Here is a 17967-nt window from a genome sequence, read left to right on the forward strand (position 1 = left end):
CTCGGTTCCCTTAAAATACACCTATGATTGTGCCCCTCTATGGTTCTGAAGGCTTACCTGAGTGTCTGTTACTCACGAACTGAAGGCCACATTCCGTCTGGCACTCTAGACCTTGCACCAGGCCTACCAACCAATCTATCCTTATCTTATGCATCTGCCTTATTACTGTTCTTTAATCACATTTGTTGATTATCCTTCCCACCTGGAAACACCTTTCTTGCTTCCTTTATACAAATCTCCCTTGAAATGACATCTCAAATAATATGCAGCTCAAAGACTATCCATTTCTAGAAAACAGAAAAGTAACCACCTGATTTCTAAGAGATAGCATTTTTTTTTTCCTCGTCTTTGGGATATGGAGACAAATCTCCCTGGATAGACAGACAGACAGACAGACAGACACACACACACACACACACACACACACACACACACACACACACACGTATACAAGCACATGTGCACATATGCACTCACTCACACCAACCCTCATCTGTGATCCTTGCATGCATATTTACACAACAGGTGTATTTATGACCCTGTTACAAACATACACACAAATAGATAAATATTATTACTTGCCCAAGTTCAGCAAAAACCCAAGCAATGATTACAGATAAAAAAAAAATAAAAAAATAGGGGAGTGTTATAGATTAAAGAATATGTATAAGTGCACCAGTAGGAGCGAGGCCTATAGACACACATAAGCAATTTCAACGTCCAGGAGTCTGAGACAGGAGAAATGCTAAAAGTTCAAGGTGGGTCTGGGCTACCTAATAAGTTGCAGGTCAGTCTAAGATACAGAGGTTATGCCTCAAAAATGCAAGCCACAAAGGTAGCGCATATACACCAGAATCAAATAACCCAGAAAAACAAAGCTATGTGATTAGAAACGTTTTTAAATAATTGAAGCTACAAATGATATCCTCTTTACAAATCTCCATGAAAAGTTTTTTTAAAATTAAGTGCAGATTGCCTGAAAAACCGTGTGTTAGTAATAGGTGGCAAACCGCCTTGGATGGTCCACACAGGAGCTGTGTGGAAGACGGCTGCTGAACACTGGGAACGAAGTCAGCATTGACTAAGCTGTGCCATCAACACAGAGGCCACAGTTTAAAGACTGGGCATGAAAAATGAGTGCTAAAGTCCCCATATAGTCACCAGATGCATGACAGCATCTGGGGTCGATCAGGTGAGACAAAACACGGTACTAAAATTGGGTCCCCCTGTTGACTCACATTGTTTGAACATGATCTCCTAAATAATTTATATTTAATCTATGGCCCACATCTGTTTCCACTAAAGAGCGTTAAACCATCACTCCCCGAGTGTCAGAACATTTGGATCAAGACACTGCAGACCGAGGAAGCTAAGGAATCTGTGATTCCTCTGAGAAGCCAAGCAATTTTGGTTGGTGATACTGGTTGCCAAATTGACACAATCTATGATCACCAAGAAGACAACCCCTGGGCATGTCTGTGAGGGAGTTTCTAAATTGGTTAATTGTGGTAGGAAGACCAATCCAAAAATGTCCATCCACCTTCCCATGAACTGGAGACCCTGAGCACAGAATTCATCTCTCACTGTTTCCTGGTGGACACAGTGTGACCAGCTGCCTCCTTGGCCGGCAAACAGGCTTCCCTGTCATGACGGACTGAATGGACGGCTTCTTAAACCACATTATCAGAATAAACTCTTCCTTAGTTTGTTTTTGTTAGGAATATTGCTGCAGGAATGATAAACGGTAAATAATATAGTGCTATCTCTTAAATTACCCTGAACTCAGAAAATAAAGAGAACCCATCACAGTCGGTCGGTCCCACGATGAGATGGCTATCCAAGACCAGAGGCATCATCGCACTGATTTATATGAGGTGTTTTTCTTATTTCCTCATTGTCTCAGTTTTTTGAAGTAAGGGTGAGCGAGAAGAGTGTGGGAGGCAGGAGGGGCTGTGATGATGTCACCAAACCTGACACCTAGCACAGGCTTCCTAGGCTCACCCTCAGAACAGGGCTGGCATGAGAAGACACGCAGAAAACACTTACATATGTAAGGACACACACACTCATGTTGGCAGCCACGCAGGCATTCATGCACACACATGCCCCCAGCTACTTCCTGGTTTTTCATTCAAGGTTTCTAAAGAGATAAAGTGACCTAATTTCCTAACCTAGTTTAAAGCAACTCTGTGTGAAGACTCTGATTCCTTGATCTTGTCCCTGAACTGAACTATGAGGCAATGTACCAACTGTGCTGCTCCGACCTGCTGGGGAGCAAGACTGTCTTTGCTGAATGTCATTAGCTAGAGAAAAGGAATGCTGGTGTGGATGTGGGGGTGAGGGGGGCTGGTTTTGTTCGAGCTGAAGTTCTGCTTTCCAGGGAACACTGGGTGGCAGGATATGGCCCAGTGAAGAAATGAAAGAGACTCAGAACGGATGGCGGTGGGCTTATGATTAACATGAACTTTCAGGAAGAGTGCACATCCCCAGCTCTGTTGTCCATCCCCCACACTGGCCTGTGGCTTGCTCCAGGCAGCTTAATGGACAAAGCAAAATCACACAGTAGTGGGGACAGAAGAGAGACCTACCTCCAGTATTATTGGCTACAATCTTAAAAGCAGAGGCGAGCTCTAATTGTAAATTGAGTCACCTTTGCAGAGGAGGCACGTGACATTTAGGAAGACACATATTATCTGTGGCACCGACACACTTCTAAATGGGCTAACTCACTCCAAATGGAGAGCTTGGACTCCAGCCCAGGAGACGAATATTTTTGGTTTCTATTTTGAACATCACTTCCTCCCCATTCTAGTAATTTAGCTTATTTCCTCTTAAACTGGCTTGGCTGACATGTGTCTTAATGGTATCCGAGGGAACAGCCTCTCCTGGTTGTTTCTGGCAGGGTGAAGAGAGGCCACTAGTAGGAGGGGAAGACCAGGCCTCTCTGTGTGTGTGATAATCTACCTCACTGTGCTACACAGTAGGAAGAACCTGAAAAGGGGGGGGGGGGTCTCTTGGCATTAAAACAGGTCCTAATGGTTTCTTTTACGAGTTGGCTTTGGAGTTGTGTTTAGCAAGCCTTTCAGGAACTAGAGATTATCTGGGTGCCCATCAGTTTCCAAGAGTAAGTTCACTTCTTATTGACCCAGCAGAGGAATTACAATTAATTCATGTCCCCGAATCAGTAACCAGGCAGCTCTTAGGCTACCCTATACTCACAAACACACTGCCTAGCTCTTCGGGAAGCTAGAGACCTAACAAGACCTCAGATAAGCCAAACAAAAAGCTCTACCTTGGTTCTGTTTGTAAGATGGCTGACTATAAACAGAGGAATGTACACAGTAACTGGGATGAGCGAAATGGCCTAAGTAAGAGATATCAGGGTCTAGGGAGGGAAGAAGGAGAAAGGGAGGAAGGGAGGGAGGGAGGAGGGTGGGAGGGAGGGAGGGAGGGAGAAAGGGAGGGAGGGAACAAAAAGACAGTTGTTGCAGATGGATATTCAAGCCCGAAGACCCTCCCTTTGCTTTACACAAAACAAGAAAATTCCCCAATTTCTCATTTGGACTCTTGAGCAGAAGGGTCAGTTAATACACAGTGCGCCTGGCAGAAAAGGGCCAGCATTTTAAAACCAGACTGAGTCATTTAAACTCTTACAGAAAAAGTCAGAGAACACTGAAATGCACCTAGCCCTCTCCTCCTTCCTGAACATTCTGTGCAATTGGGTACTGGCCACCTCTGACTTCTGATAACAAAGCCAAGGGACACATCTGTTCCAGAGCCACGTCTGAGTCTCCGAGAACGGAGTGTCCTTCTCTTTGCTTTCCTACTGGACTTTCAGCAGAAAACTATTACAGGGTTACCCAGAATCACCTGGGAGGAAAGAAAGAAGAACAAAAGGCCACAACACACCCAGCCTGAGCTCCTGTTTGCTTGGCCCCTATTGTGTATGAGAGCCTCCCACCACCAGCCAGAAATATGGCCTGGGTGAATCCTACAGGGTCCACCTCTCCATGAAAATCAGAAACTACTGCCTGCTAGTCTAAAGCTGGCTTAGGCAGGACACGTAGTAAAAGCGTTTGTTGATAACTATTTCCAACATCAGCCAGGACTAGAGAGGGTCCTTTCTCATATCCCAGTGGCACTCCCGGCTTCCACTGTGAACTCTCTGGGCCCAGGCACTGCTGTGCTGGGTCCCCACTGTTGATTTCTTTCTATCCATGGATTTTAGCTCTGTGAACCACATCTTCATTACCCTCTTGATCCCAAGGAACCTGCCCAGAATGCAAAACAAGGATGATAGCATTGGCTGGGCCAGAAAACAACGTCCGAATGCATAGGAGATCCCACTGTGGCAGACACACTTTAGACGTACATCAATAGGCAGCGGGGCCTAAACAAGGAGATGAAGACAGGTGCTGGAGAAATGACAGATAACCTTTCTAATATGATACTTTTCATCATGACACAATGATTCTTCCTACAAGCGGAGAATGATGTTAGATAAAGATGGATGTCCACAAGTCAAGAATGATGATAGACAGCTACCTCTCGCCAACTTAAACAGACTGAATACTTAAATATAAGACCTGATGCTATAAAGAAGAACATACAAGACACCTGACACTGCGTGGAAATGCAGGAGACAGGATTCAGGATACTCTGACGGGATGGACTTTCTAAAGAGGCCCCAAAAGTACAAGACACAAAGGCAAAACAGGCAAGCAGGATCATGTAAAACTCAAACACTTCTACACAGCAAAGATAGCAGGTAACAGAGTTAAAACCTGGGTGGTAGGTCTAAATCAACATGCCTGAAAAGAAGACATGCAAGCTACCAGCGGAGAAATTTTTAAATAGTAAACATCACTAATAATCGTGGAAATGCAAATCAAAACTACAATGGAACAGCTGTGCCTGCCCTAAGAGTGGCTCTCATCGAATAGAAGCTAACACGTCCTGTAGAAGATGTTGAGCAAGGGAACCCTGCATGTTGGTGGTGGGAACGGTAGCAGACATAGCCACAAGAACACAATGGATGCTCCTCAAAAGCGGCAAAAATGAAACCACAGTCTGACTTAGCCATCTTACTCCCAGGTCTATATCTGAAGGAAATGAAAATCCTTCAATTTGCATAAGTAGGAGACACATCTGCCTTTTCACTGAACACTCTTCACAGCGTTCAGGAAACGGAAGTGACCGTGAGTGTCCATTAACAAAAGAGCCCAGAGCTTGGGAGGAAGAGACAGGCAGACTACTGGGCTCCCAAACTGACCAACATGCCTAGCCTATTCGGCAAATTTCAAGCCAATAAGTACCCTACTTTCAAAAAAACTCAAAGTAGGTAGTACTTGAGGACTATCTCGGGCACTATGACACCCGAGGTAGACCTCTGGCCTTCACACCCATGTGCCCATCCACTCCTCCTCGCACAAGAAGATGGGACATGCTTATCTTGACTGGTGACAGGCGGAAAGAGGTACTGGATGCAAAGGAAATGCCGAACAAGCTCACTGAGAGCAGATGAAGGTCAGGGGAGGGCGTGAATGTTCTCTTCATGTAAGAAATTGAAAACTTAAAGACGAAAGACATTTGCACCAGCAGTAAAACCTAGACTGGGATTTTGCTAAGGTTTGTTACATTGTTGGAAAGGCGGATATAAAGAGTCGGGGAGCCGGACCGAGTGGCACAGGTCTAGAATCCAGCTCTTTGGGAGGTTAGCTTAAAAGGTCCAAGGAGTTCAAGGTCTGCTTGGGTTACAGAGTGTGTTCTGAGCTAGCCTGGGCTACTGGGAGAGACACCTTTCTCTAAAAATGAGTAAAAATAAGGGTTTGGAATATCGTTAAATGGTGGAGTGCTTGCCTAGCTTATTTGAGGCCCTGGATTGAATACCCAGTACTATAAAGAAGAGTGTTTCAACCCCTTTTCATCTCATATGTTTAAAAGTCTCCGGGGACTGCATATGTTACAGTGTTATTTAGAAGTAGAAACTGAGGCAGAAAGAGATTGCAATGACCTTTTCTTTCTGGTCTAGCAAACATTCAGATGACATTGTTGCAGGAGAAAGGATTCTAATATTATGTTTGTGCCAATAATATTTAGCTATTGTTTTAATAATTTTTGCTCTAAAAGCAGAACGAATGAAATAAATATTTCCCATTTTCCCCCTCGGGAAGCCGAGGCCAAGTCACACTTGCTGCTGGGTAATGCTTTTTCTCTTTGTGAGACTGTGCTGTTGGCTTATGGCAGAAGCATCTACCACATCCCCCGACAATAAGTCCCTCCAAAGGATTTCAGTTCTGCCAAGTTGAAAGAGTGTGGAAATAAGATTTTCCCATCTATACACAGGCACAAAAACAGACATGCCTTTAAATCTTAGTTGAAATTAAAAACCCATTTAGGGCAACGTGAAAATCGGTGCTTACTTTTTATAGCCTGTGACCTTTGCTAAGGGTGCTATTTTTAAATTCAATAAAATATCATATTATTTGTCAAAAACACAGTGTATATATAGACAGGAATATTATTTATTCACATAGAAAAAGGAAAACCTTGTATTTGCAGCATAAATGGAATTGGAGGCTCTTGTGTTTAGCCAAATAAGTGAGGTATAGGAAGTGGGGCGCCATGCAATCTCACTTACATATAAATTATTACAAAGTGTATCCTACACTGAGAGCAAGATGGTTGTTACCAGAGGCAGGAAGAGACAATGGTGAGATAATCGAGGTAAACAGTCTTCAAAGGGTAGTAAGTCATAGGTAGATATCATTTCATAGCAGGGTGATCACAAACAGTGACAGTTTAGAGTGCTTCCTTTGCAGAAGGCTAGAAAAAGGGAGTTAGAACATTTGCAACGTAAACAGCTGATAAATGTCTAGGTAGATCTACTTTTGCCCCGATTTAAACATTACACATTGTGCCCATGTGTTGAAATACCACAAGGCACACCGCAAATACACATGATTTTTATGTTTTAGTTGGCTAAAAGAAATAGACACTCCCCTCCTTTCCCCCATGGTTCTCTCCACTCCCCTCTTTTCCCCCATGACTCTCTCCCCTAAGCAGGAAAGGACAGGGATGAGCCTGATAGCAGGGCAGAACTGAAGATCAGCCCTGCACATGGCTTCAGGTGGGGACAATGGCTTTCAACCCACAGCTAACGATCTCATTAACTTGGCCACTGAAGACTCTCAGTAGGTGTGCTCTGACTTACGGAATCCTGCGGGCGAGGTGAGAAAGACACAGCATGCAAGTAAAAATTAACTTGAGGGGGAAAACCGAAACAAAAAACAGTAGACACCTACGCTCCAGTCCAGAGTGGCTCTAGGCTCCTTCGCTGGACCGTTCGCCACAGGAAGGCCGAGAGGATGTGCAGGCGCCAGATGCTGGAGGCCTGTCCGGGAGATGGCTTTCCTGTAGCAAGAAAATAAATACATAAATAAATGTATACATATATAAGGACACACAAACATGAGAATCTTGTACAGAGTTCATAGCTCCTTGTGGTGCGGGAACTGTACCCGAGTGATCCGAGTGATTCTCTAATGTCTGATATCCCTTACGAATGTGCAGAGACACACCTCTGCTAGAATTAGAGAGGGGCAACTCTCCCAAGATCAGGACATTTGAGGCAGCTGCCTTGTATAGGCTACGGGGCCAGATGCTAAAAGCCCAGCTTCTTTTCAGGGTGTAGGGCAAAAGGGGAGCCTCTCCATTTACAGAAATGGACGTGGGGTGGATACTTGTAGTACTTGGAAATATAAACAAAGTCCTCTCCAGTAAGCCCGCTGCCCAGAACAGCGCTGCTCAGGCTGGTTACCAATCAGAGTTTGTTCTTTCTTCCTTCTCCTGAGAGCATCCTCCTTCCCCATGCAAAGGACCACTATCCATGGAGCTGAAAGCTCTCAGTGTGTGAAAAGACCAACTTGCATCTGCCAAGGAAGAGCCCACATTTCTTCAGGACCCCTCAACACAGGTGAGAGGACCACAGCAAGAGAAGCAGAGGGAAGCCACGAGGAAACAGCTACTGGGAACGCCCCCTCCCCCCATGCAGTGCCTCAGAGGGGAAAGGCGCTTACACTTTTTATTTTTATAGGCGCACAAAGGGGAAAGCGTGTTATATCATAAAGGGCAGCTGGCCTCTCTGCATGTTCACTGACCTATCAGATTCCATCCAGGAATGGAATTGGCGAGAATAGGAAAGAATAGGAGTTCTCCACACCCGAGGGTGGACATATGCCAACACTGGCCTCTGTGTGTGTCAGAACTCAACAGGTGTCTGTCTGGCTCTCTGTTTCTTTTAGGGTCTCTTGGAGTCCTCACCAGGAAGTTCCAGAAACAGGTCTTCAGTAGTTGCAAATTATTACAACAAGATTGCTGGCATTTTTTCCAATGCTCCAGCAGGATGCAGGCAACATATTTGACCTATATATTCCCCAAACTCATCACAAGGGTAGAAGCCTTGAAGGAAGATAGGTAATTAACAACACCAATTTTGGTTCCTCGCACCAAAGTAGATGTTGCAGCCTCCAGTTATATTCTTAGGAAAGGAACAGTGGCTAGTTGTGGTGACATGAGCCTGGAATCCAGCAAAGGACACAGTGCAGAAGGATCTGAAGACAGAAAGTTCAATGCTATCCTTGGATGCACAGCAAGACTCTGACTTGGAAAATAAAAGGTAAGTAGACATTCGAGAGGTGCTGAGATAGTCTAACATGATATAAGAAACAAAGAGGTGAAGAGAGAAGACTGAGAATTTTCTAGAGCAATCCTTTGCTCACAAAGGTTTTCCTCCCACGTTGAATGACTGTCTATGGCATGTCTCTTAGGGTTTTTTCCTCTAGATTCGAAGCCCCACCACCACCATCAATGCTAAACCAGTTTTCCCCATTCACAAAAACATATTTTTGTGAATTCAGAAACTACAGTTTCCACCTTTGGGTCTAAATCTAAGTGTTTAAAAAATACAACAGCAAGAGGTTGAGGTAGGAGAATAATAATTTGAAAGTCTGCCTGGGCTACATAGCAAGTTTGAGGATAGCCTGGGCAACTTAGCAAGACTTAAATGAAATTATGTGTGAAAGTGCCTGGTTGAAATGTTATTTTGGGCTTGGGGGGCAAAAGGAAGGAGGGAGAGAAGGAAGGAGGGAGGGAGGGAGGGAGAGAGGGAAGGAGAAAGAGAGGGAGGAAGAAAAGGAAGGGGGAAATGAAAATCAACCTTGGGTTTAGGCTTCACACACACACACACACACACACACACACACACACACACACACCACTAATACCCAAGCACAAAGTCCTTGCCAATTTCAGAAGAACTCTTAGATTTTAGATGGATGAGATAAAAACAAGTCTTCCAGAGTTTCACATTTCAGAGAGCTGTGATTAGAAAAAAGAGAGAGAGGAAAAGAGGTGGAAGGAGGAGGAAGAGGAGGAGGAAGAGAGAAATAAAATTCCACTGGCAGAAACCTGAGCAAATGAGCTCAGCTCCTAGGCAACTGTGGACCGTGACAGCCAAACTTTCGCCACCCTTCGTAACTAGGAACCACTCCTGACCCAGCAGCGAACTACCCAAACCAATGATTCAGGAGGCAAGACAGCCACACAATACAGAACATCACTGTGCCTTGAGAGCTAAACACGGCACTTCACTGGGACTCCAGTTGAAGCAGACCCCTTTCCAGCCTGTGCACAGAGGCAACCGTGTCTTTTGATTACTTCTCATTTATTCCTCATCATGGACACAAATGTAAGGTTGAATTTGTAACATTAACAGAAGAAAGCAGTGTGTGGTGTGTGTGTGTGTGTGTGTGTGTGTGTGTTTTGCACGTTACAAACATTAATTAGAAGGGAAAATGAGTAAGAGGCATTGAGGATAGCTCCAGCCTATGACCAAAAGTGCATCTTAGAAAAGTAAAATATAAGAATAGAAAACACAGAATAGAAAAATAATAATTAGAAAATATTGGGGCGCAGAAAGAAACTCCTGATTTCAGCTCTCCACTCTTTTAAATAGCAGAAAATCATTTTTAACAGTTCATACATGAATGGACTTTAAAGAGTCGAAGAATCTCATATATCTGAGACCTCAACTAAAACCAGTGTTAGTTTTCTATTTACATCCATCATGGTGGCGGAAGATGACAGGAAATTCTAGCAAAACTTGGTGGAACTTGATGGAAGGGGTGAGGGCCATAGTTTTATGTGACAATAAAACAATAAATGGGGGTTCAACTTTTCGTCTTTCTTCCCGCTCAGAATCTTCCCAAATGCACAGACTGTGAAGTGTGAAATGCCAACAATTCTATTAACTTCACAGCATCACTTTGTGAGGAGTGTGTATTCTCACAAGAGCATGTCTGAAAAGAACTGTGATATTAACTGTGAAATAAATATGAAAAGAAAATACTTCATAATGCGGTTTCCAGAGCATAAAGTCACAGTTAATGTCAATTACCTGACATGAAAGACTGCTAACACATTTCAAGTACAAAAGGCATCTTACATCTTAAACAGCTTTCTATTATTCTCTTCCCTTCATTCGGGAAGACTATAAACTCCTTAAGGACAGGGTTCCATTCATCCACTAATCCTGTTACATCTAGCCCAGGGGTAGAGTCTGCAAATATTCAATAAATGCTTTCTGAATTAATGAATGAACTTGACCAAGAAGCTAAGCAAAGCCAGCTTGCTGATTAGATCAGGGCTTGAGAAATCCAATTAGGATGATTTGAATAACGTCCCAGGCTTTATACTTCCGAGATGTTCTTTGCTGAGAGGGCCCAAAGTCCATCAACGCAGCTCTTTGAAAATAAATGCAGCTGGGCATGGCAACACGTGCCAGGGTCTCAGTCTCAGCATTCAGAAGGCTAAGCAGAGCTGGGAGGGCAGTATGCTTAAGGCCAGCTTGGGAGATTCTTCCAAACACCAAAACATAGACAGATAGAAGATAGATAGATAAATAGATAGATAGATAGATAGATAGATAGATAGATAGATAGATAGATAGACAGACAGACAGATAGATGATAGATGATAGATAGATAGATAGATAGATAGATAGATAGACAGATAGATGATAGATAGATAGACAGATAGATGATAAATAGATGATAGATAGATAGATAGATAGATAGATAGATAGATAGATGATAAATAGATGACAGGCAGACAGATAGATAGATGATAGATAGATTTCATATATATATGTAGAGAGATAGATGATAGAGATAGATGATAGATAGATAGATAGATAGATAGATAGATAGATAGATAGAGGATAGATAGATAGATAGATAGATAGATAGATAGATAGATAGATAGATAGATGCAAATGAAGTAGACCCCAGTCTTGATAAATCTAGGGAGCACTAGGCCTGAGAGCGCATGCTTATAAGCCTAGCACTGGAGAGGCAGAAGCAGGAGGATCACCAAGTCAAAGTTTTCCAAGGCCTGGACCAAGTCATCTCATGAGAAAAGAAAAGAGAAAAAGAAAGCAAGGGTAGAAGGAAAGGTGGAAGAGAGGAAGGCAGGGAAAGGAGAGAACCAAAAAACTAAAGAACGAAGAGAAAAAACTAATCTAACCTTGTAGACAGCAAATCAGCTCATCTTCTTGGTATGACTACTAAATGATATTTCACTGTTCTATTCATAAAGGACACATTGTGACAGTATTAATGTTTTTAGGTCTCACCATGCACCGCTGGCTAGCTGGCTGGCCTGAACGTACTATGTAGACCAGGCTGACCTCACACTCACAGAAATCCTCCTGTCACTGCCTCCCAAGTGCTGGGATTAAAGGCCTGAATCAAGGGTATTAACTTTTTATACTGTACTCACCTAAAGATAAACGTAGCATAAATACTCTTCAAAAACAAAATGGAAAGACATGCAAGACTGATCATCCAGCATGGTACCCTCTTGGGGTCCATTTCTAAATTTCAATCTTGTCCCATTTCAACTTTATATGACTCCCAAATTCAAGCCACCCACACTTGACCCACCATTCTCTGTGTGGGTGTAATCCATGAGAATGAGATGGAGCTCCTATACACAGAGTAGGAAAATGCCAGAGAATGAGATTGAAGTTTGGCAAGGATCTCTAGAGACTGACCAGAGATACTGAGGCATTCATCTCAACATTCTAGAGAGGAGCCAGCTATCTTAAAAGTTACTAGGTTTCTTGATTATACTCCCCAAGTGCCTCAGGGGGGACTGGCACTGCAACTCTATGGTAGAGCACTTGACTAGTGTGTGGGGCTCTGAGTTCAATACCCATTATCTAAATTACACACAAAAGAGACATGCTATTCAGTGTGTGTGTGTGTGTGTGTGTGTGTGTGTGTGTGTGTGTGTGTTGGTGTGTTTTCCCTTATGTCACGGAGACCTTAGTTACTTTTATCCAGGGCAACCTATACTGCTTCATAGTTGATCTAAACAAACAGCCTGAAATGCTAATTGTCCACACAGTGAGAGCCAATTCCAAACCCCACATAAATATAAATATCCCACCTATGATTCATGTAGCGGAACAAACGGTGCAATGGCTTGAGCCAAAGTCTTATTCTTCATTGCATATGAACTCAAAGTAGTTTTTGACAATTTTAAATGTGTCTCAACACATTTCAAGGATATAATTACTATTGAAACAAAGGCTGAGTTTAGGCCCCTAAGGTGTGTTAAGTCAATCAGAAAATCACTTCAGGATTAAATCTTCAGAACCATACACCCATGGAATCTGGACTTTGTTACTCTGTGGTGATTTCTTCCAAGACAGCAAGAACGGGATCCTGAACGACTGGCCACACTGGAGTTTGAGTTGGTGCCTCTTAAAAGCCTCCCAGGAAACTGGAACACAGCTCAGGGGTAGAATAAACACAGGCCTAGCATGTGCAGGGCCACAGATTCAGTCACCAGCACAAGGAGGAGGAAGAGGGGGAAGAGGAAGAGGCGGAAACAAAAATATGGGCTTCTAAGCATTTCTAATGTGTCCCCAAGCTGAGCACCCCATCACAAAGCTGGGCAGGATCTGACTACTTCACCTGCTAAAGTGACTAAGCCTATGCGCTTCTTTATTCTACATCTTCTATATAGAACTCTCTATATCCATTCACATATTCATTCATCCGACAATGTATTTATTGAGCATCTATTTCATGCTCAGCTCTGTCCTAGATGCGTAGATTCATGAATGAATAAAACTGCCATAAGTTGCTGCCTGCGCCAAGCTCACAAAACATTTTAACACACACTGAATCATTTTACATATCTTACGGATCCCTTACAACAGTGAGGCAGGCACTTTCTTTATCTCTAGCTTGGGGTAAGAGCGGTTAAGCTACCTGCCCAAGGTCACATGCACAGAAAGAGAGCCAAATGAATGCGAACCAGGGAATCGAAAACCTTGCTGTGAGTGCTTTATCCTGTTAAGACAATCCCACACTTGCTTGGCCCTGACAGCACACACATACACATATTCATCCCAAATGACATACTATAAAACTAGTGTCGTCTATACCTGCCTTCTAGTTGTCTCAATTATGGCTTATGGGTGCAAGCTTCAACAAAAAAAAGAGGGAGGCTATGTAAGAGAGGAATTAGAATGCAGAGATTAAGAACAGAACTTGGAGGAATACGGAAGACAAACAACTAACACTAACATAGATCAGTCCCGTACTTAGCACTCATCAGAATAGCTGCCTCCTGCTGCAGACGGGGACTAACAAGGAGAACCACAACTGGGCAATCTGCAGAGAGTGAAATTTTGTGTCAGTCAGTCCTAAATGGAATGTCATCATCAAAACCCTCCCTCAAGACTCATGGATCTATGTGGAAGAAGGGATGATGGAAAGATTATGAGTCAGAACTGGTGGAGAATTCCAAGGATACAGGTCTTCCAGACACAACGGGATGGATAAACATGAACACACAGGGACGATGTCAGCCCACACAAGACCTGCACAAATTCAAACCAGACAAAATCCCAGCGATAAGAAGAGTAAGCAGACACCAAGTCCCACTCCTGACCAGGAAGATATTTGCAACTGATACCTGGGTTTCTCCAGTGTACCAATGGACTGTCACTCCACACATCAACTGCACTCCAGGGCAGAATTAGCTGACTAACACAAAACAGACTCCATTTTCTTATGTACTTTCTTTGTTAATTTTTGACTTATTGGGTGTTTATTCTAATTTTTGCTTTCTGTTTTTGAGATTTTTTTGTTTGTTTGTTTCTAAGGGGGGAAGAGAGAGAAGTGGGGAAGAGAGAGAACATGAAATTGGGTAGATAGGTAGGAAGGCTCTGGGAGGAGCTGGGAGAGGAAAAGAATACGATCAAAATAAATGAACATTTTTAAAGAAAAAGTGTAAAAACGCAAATAATATTTTGAAAGCAAAATGATGACAATTACCTTGCCAAGAGGCAAACCTTAACTTTTTTAGCTTTAGTTTTCATATATACATATATATTCATACATATAGTGTGTATATGTATATACACACATAGACACACATACTAAAACAATTATGGTCAAGTCAGAGAATAATGCAGAGAAATATTTTTGTTGCAGAATGCTAAGCGCACACTACTGTCACTGGCATTATTACACGTTCATCAATCACAGCATCTAGCCACAACGAGGCACATGATGATCTCTGGATAACATGCTCTGTTCGGTGCTTTCAAGCATTCTAACTCTCCTGATCACTTCCATGCCTTCAGAAGAGAGCTGACAGGCTCCCACTACATGAAGGCGGTCATTCAAATGGAAGTTTCTGCTGGTCGGAGAGTGACTCTCTAGTTGCCTACAGAACCCTCCCTCTGCCCTGAGCTGCCTGCCTTACTCAGGCACTCTGTTCCCCTCAGACCAACTCAGCCTTGCAGAAGTAAACATGCAAACCAAATGCTACAGGATTTATTTATTGTGCTGTATTCATGGGAACACAAGAGCAAAAAGATGTGCTTAATTTATAATGATGGACTCACTATTAAATGCAATCTCGTCTGCTAGGCAATAATTATTTACTCATCATATACACATCCATAAAGCAACATAGGCATGACGGAGGCTGTGATAAACATCCCCATAAAACAAAGATTTCTTAGCTTAGATCCTCTCAGAAATCAATAATCTTTCCTCTTTAGGGAATCATTTGAAGAAAGCAAAGTTATCCTCTGGGATAGCAAACAAACAGTGATGCAATGGGCTGGGCTGTGTCCCCGAACTCCAGTTTTTTGGTATAGAAGTCCTAGTATGCAGTACCTCAGAAGATGACCTTATTCGAAGGTTGGGGTCTTTAGGAGGGGACCGAGTTGAAGTGTGGTCATCATAATGGACACCTGATGGACAGGAAGTGGTGTCATCATGAAAAGTGGAAATATGGACATAGACACACACTTGAAGAAAAGACTACATGAAGACAAGGGACAAAATGGAGGTGGTGCCGTTCCAAACCAAGGATGGTTATAGATGACCAGCAGATGGCCAGTGGCTGGGAGAGGGTCTCAGAGCAGATTCTCCCTCACAGTCTCAGCATGTGGGACTCGGGTGTAGAGCAAGTTTCTGTTGTTGGAGCTGCTCAGCTTGTGTAACTTAGTTATGGGAGCCCAAGCAAACCCTCATCCTTCAAAACGAGACCCCAAGCTTGGAGTGAGCACAATGAGGCTGGCGAACTTCAGATCCCTGACTTGTCTTTCTCCATTGCCCCATGAAACTTCTGCTATGATCTTATCATAATTCTACCCTTGGGAAAAAAATGATACTTAAAGACAGAGACTTTCTAATGAAAGTTCAAGGCAAATGTCAGAAAACTGGATACATTTTTAAATCACTCATTAATAAAGGAAGGAACAAATTGGATGTAAAGTCAATACCGGGATAAGAAACACAAAATTCTAAAAGGAAAGAGAAATCCCTGAAGAGAATAAGATAGAAGTGATAGGAGATTACTGTGTCCATATTTAAAAGATTACAATTTGGGAGACTTGTAAAATGCTTATCATGCAAACATAAAGACCTGATCTTGGACCTCCAGCACCCCAATAAACACCAGGAAACAACAGTGTATGCTTAATGTAAGATAATGCTCTTGTACATAGCCAGGATTTGTCACTCAAATTGATTCAATAAAATGCTGGTTGGCCTGTAGCCAGGCAAGAAGTATAGGTGGGGTATAGTGCATACCACTACCTGTAGGAAGTAGTCCAAAGGATACTCAAGGAATGAAAGCTGGCAGACAGATGTGTTCCATTTTGCAAAATTTGGAAAACTCAAATATATACACCACACCATTGATGAGCAACTGCTTTGAGCTCAGAAAAGGCTGATTCAGTCATGACACATTTCCTAGAAGTTATGTCCATCATGGGTATACCTGCACAAGTAAAGTCAGACAAAGCTTCAGCATATGTCTCTGAGAAAATGAAACAGTTTTTGCTTATCAGAATATAAAGTATATTACAGGTATTCCACACACTCATACAAGCCAGGCAGTTATAGAAATATTAAATCAAACTCTAAAGGATATGTTGAATAAACAGAAAGGGATAATAAATAACTCCAGAAATAGATTGCACAATGCTTTATTAACTTTGAATTTTCTAAATGCTATTGAGAAAGGAACAATAGCTTTGGAGAGATATTGGATAGTAGAAAAAAAACTATGAAATTAAGTCAGTCAATATACTTTAAAGATGTAGTGACCTCAGAACAGAAACCAGGACATGTATTACATTGGGAAATGGATTTTGCTTTTGTTTCCACATGAGGAGAAAAGTTATGGATATTATCAAAATTGATAAAGATTTGATTTGAACAAAAGACACCTCTTAATTAGAGGGGATGATAGTTCATCAAACCACACCATCATTTCATCTAAACACACATATAAAACTAACAAATGCCTTTCATTTGATCAGATATAACTTGCCAAAAGCGAATCTCCCCAAAATTAGAGTTGGGGAAGGGTTTTACTTCTGTCTTTTAAGGAGAATAAAGGTATCCCGTTAAGGAATCTGAAGATCACTGGACAAATGGACTTCTGAAGAAAAATGACAAATCACCCAGAAAAAAAATGTCTCAAAAAAGAGTAAATTGGCCTGTTGGTATATCACATTTCACCATAAAACCATAAATAAATATAAGCGGAAGGGTTTGTAGTTAAATTCAGAGACTCACCTACCTATTTTGAATCAAGCCTTAGACACGGCAGCTAAGCAGACAGAGTCTTAGCACTCTTGTAGCTAGAAGGAACACTGGAAGTGTAGAGCAATCAAAGAGGACACTCAGCATCACCCTCTGGCTCTACATAAACATGTGCAAACACACATATACACCACACACACATGCACACACAGACACAAATACACACACACACACAAATTTAAAAAGCAATTACACCTTCTATGGTGTTAGCTGCCCTTTTAGTTAAGAAATGTCTTAACTTTGTATAAGTCAACTGTGAAATTTACAGGAACAAGATCATCAGCCCCTCTCTCTGTTTCCAGTTAATAATCAAATATACAGAGACAACAAAACCACCACCCACAGAGGATGAGATGAGAGTCAATTACTGAATAGCAAGGTTCTATTTTTATTGAGGCTAATTAGAATAAAGCTGAATTCAAACAGTATTTTTTTAAAAAAAAAAACAAGCAATATCCATTTTCTCAGTGTCATAATGTGTGGTAATTTTATTCTCACAATTCAAGGTGCCAACTATGACTTGGAATTCCTGGAATAGCTTTATGACCATCTCAAATATCCTGAACAATTTCTTGAAGTAAAATCTTCTTTCCAAAGAATAATGTACTGGCCATCAGGGGTGTACTGGGCATTGTTGTAATCATCTTCTCTTGGGTCAAATCGACTCGGAGGCAGAACATTTCAAGTTTTCTGAAGAATGCCTTTCAGGAAGGCTGGCAAAGGGAGGAGTTGAATTAAGCTTTGGTGGAACAGCAGTTGAAGT

At 42.3% G+C, this 17967-nt stretch overlaps 1 protein-coding gene across 6 annotated transcripts in view; it reads right to left on the minus strand.

The window, feature by feature from the left end:
- The window catches only part of Dgki (diacylglycerol kinase iota), a 455950-nt gene that overhangs the window by 302973 nt on the left and 135010 nt on the right, over positions 1-17967 (minus strand). For all 6 annotated transcript variants that reach the window (XM_085683757.2, XM_085683755.2, XM_085683753.2 and 3 more), the window contains exon 2: positions 7305-7413. In XM_085683757.2, coding sequence (XP_085539883.1) covers positions 7305-7413 — 109 coding nt within the window. The remainder of the gene's footprint in view (positions 1-7304; positions 7414-17967) is intronic.

Source organism: Myodes glareolus, chromosome 25 (assembly GCF_982192425.1).
Source record: "Myodes glareolus chromosome 25, mMyoGla1.1, whole genome shotgun sequence".
NCBI classification, from domain to species: Eukaryota; Metazoa; Chordata; class Mammalia; order Rodentia; family Cricetidae; genus Myodes; species Myodes glareolus.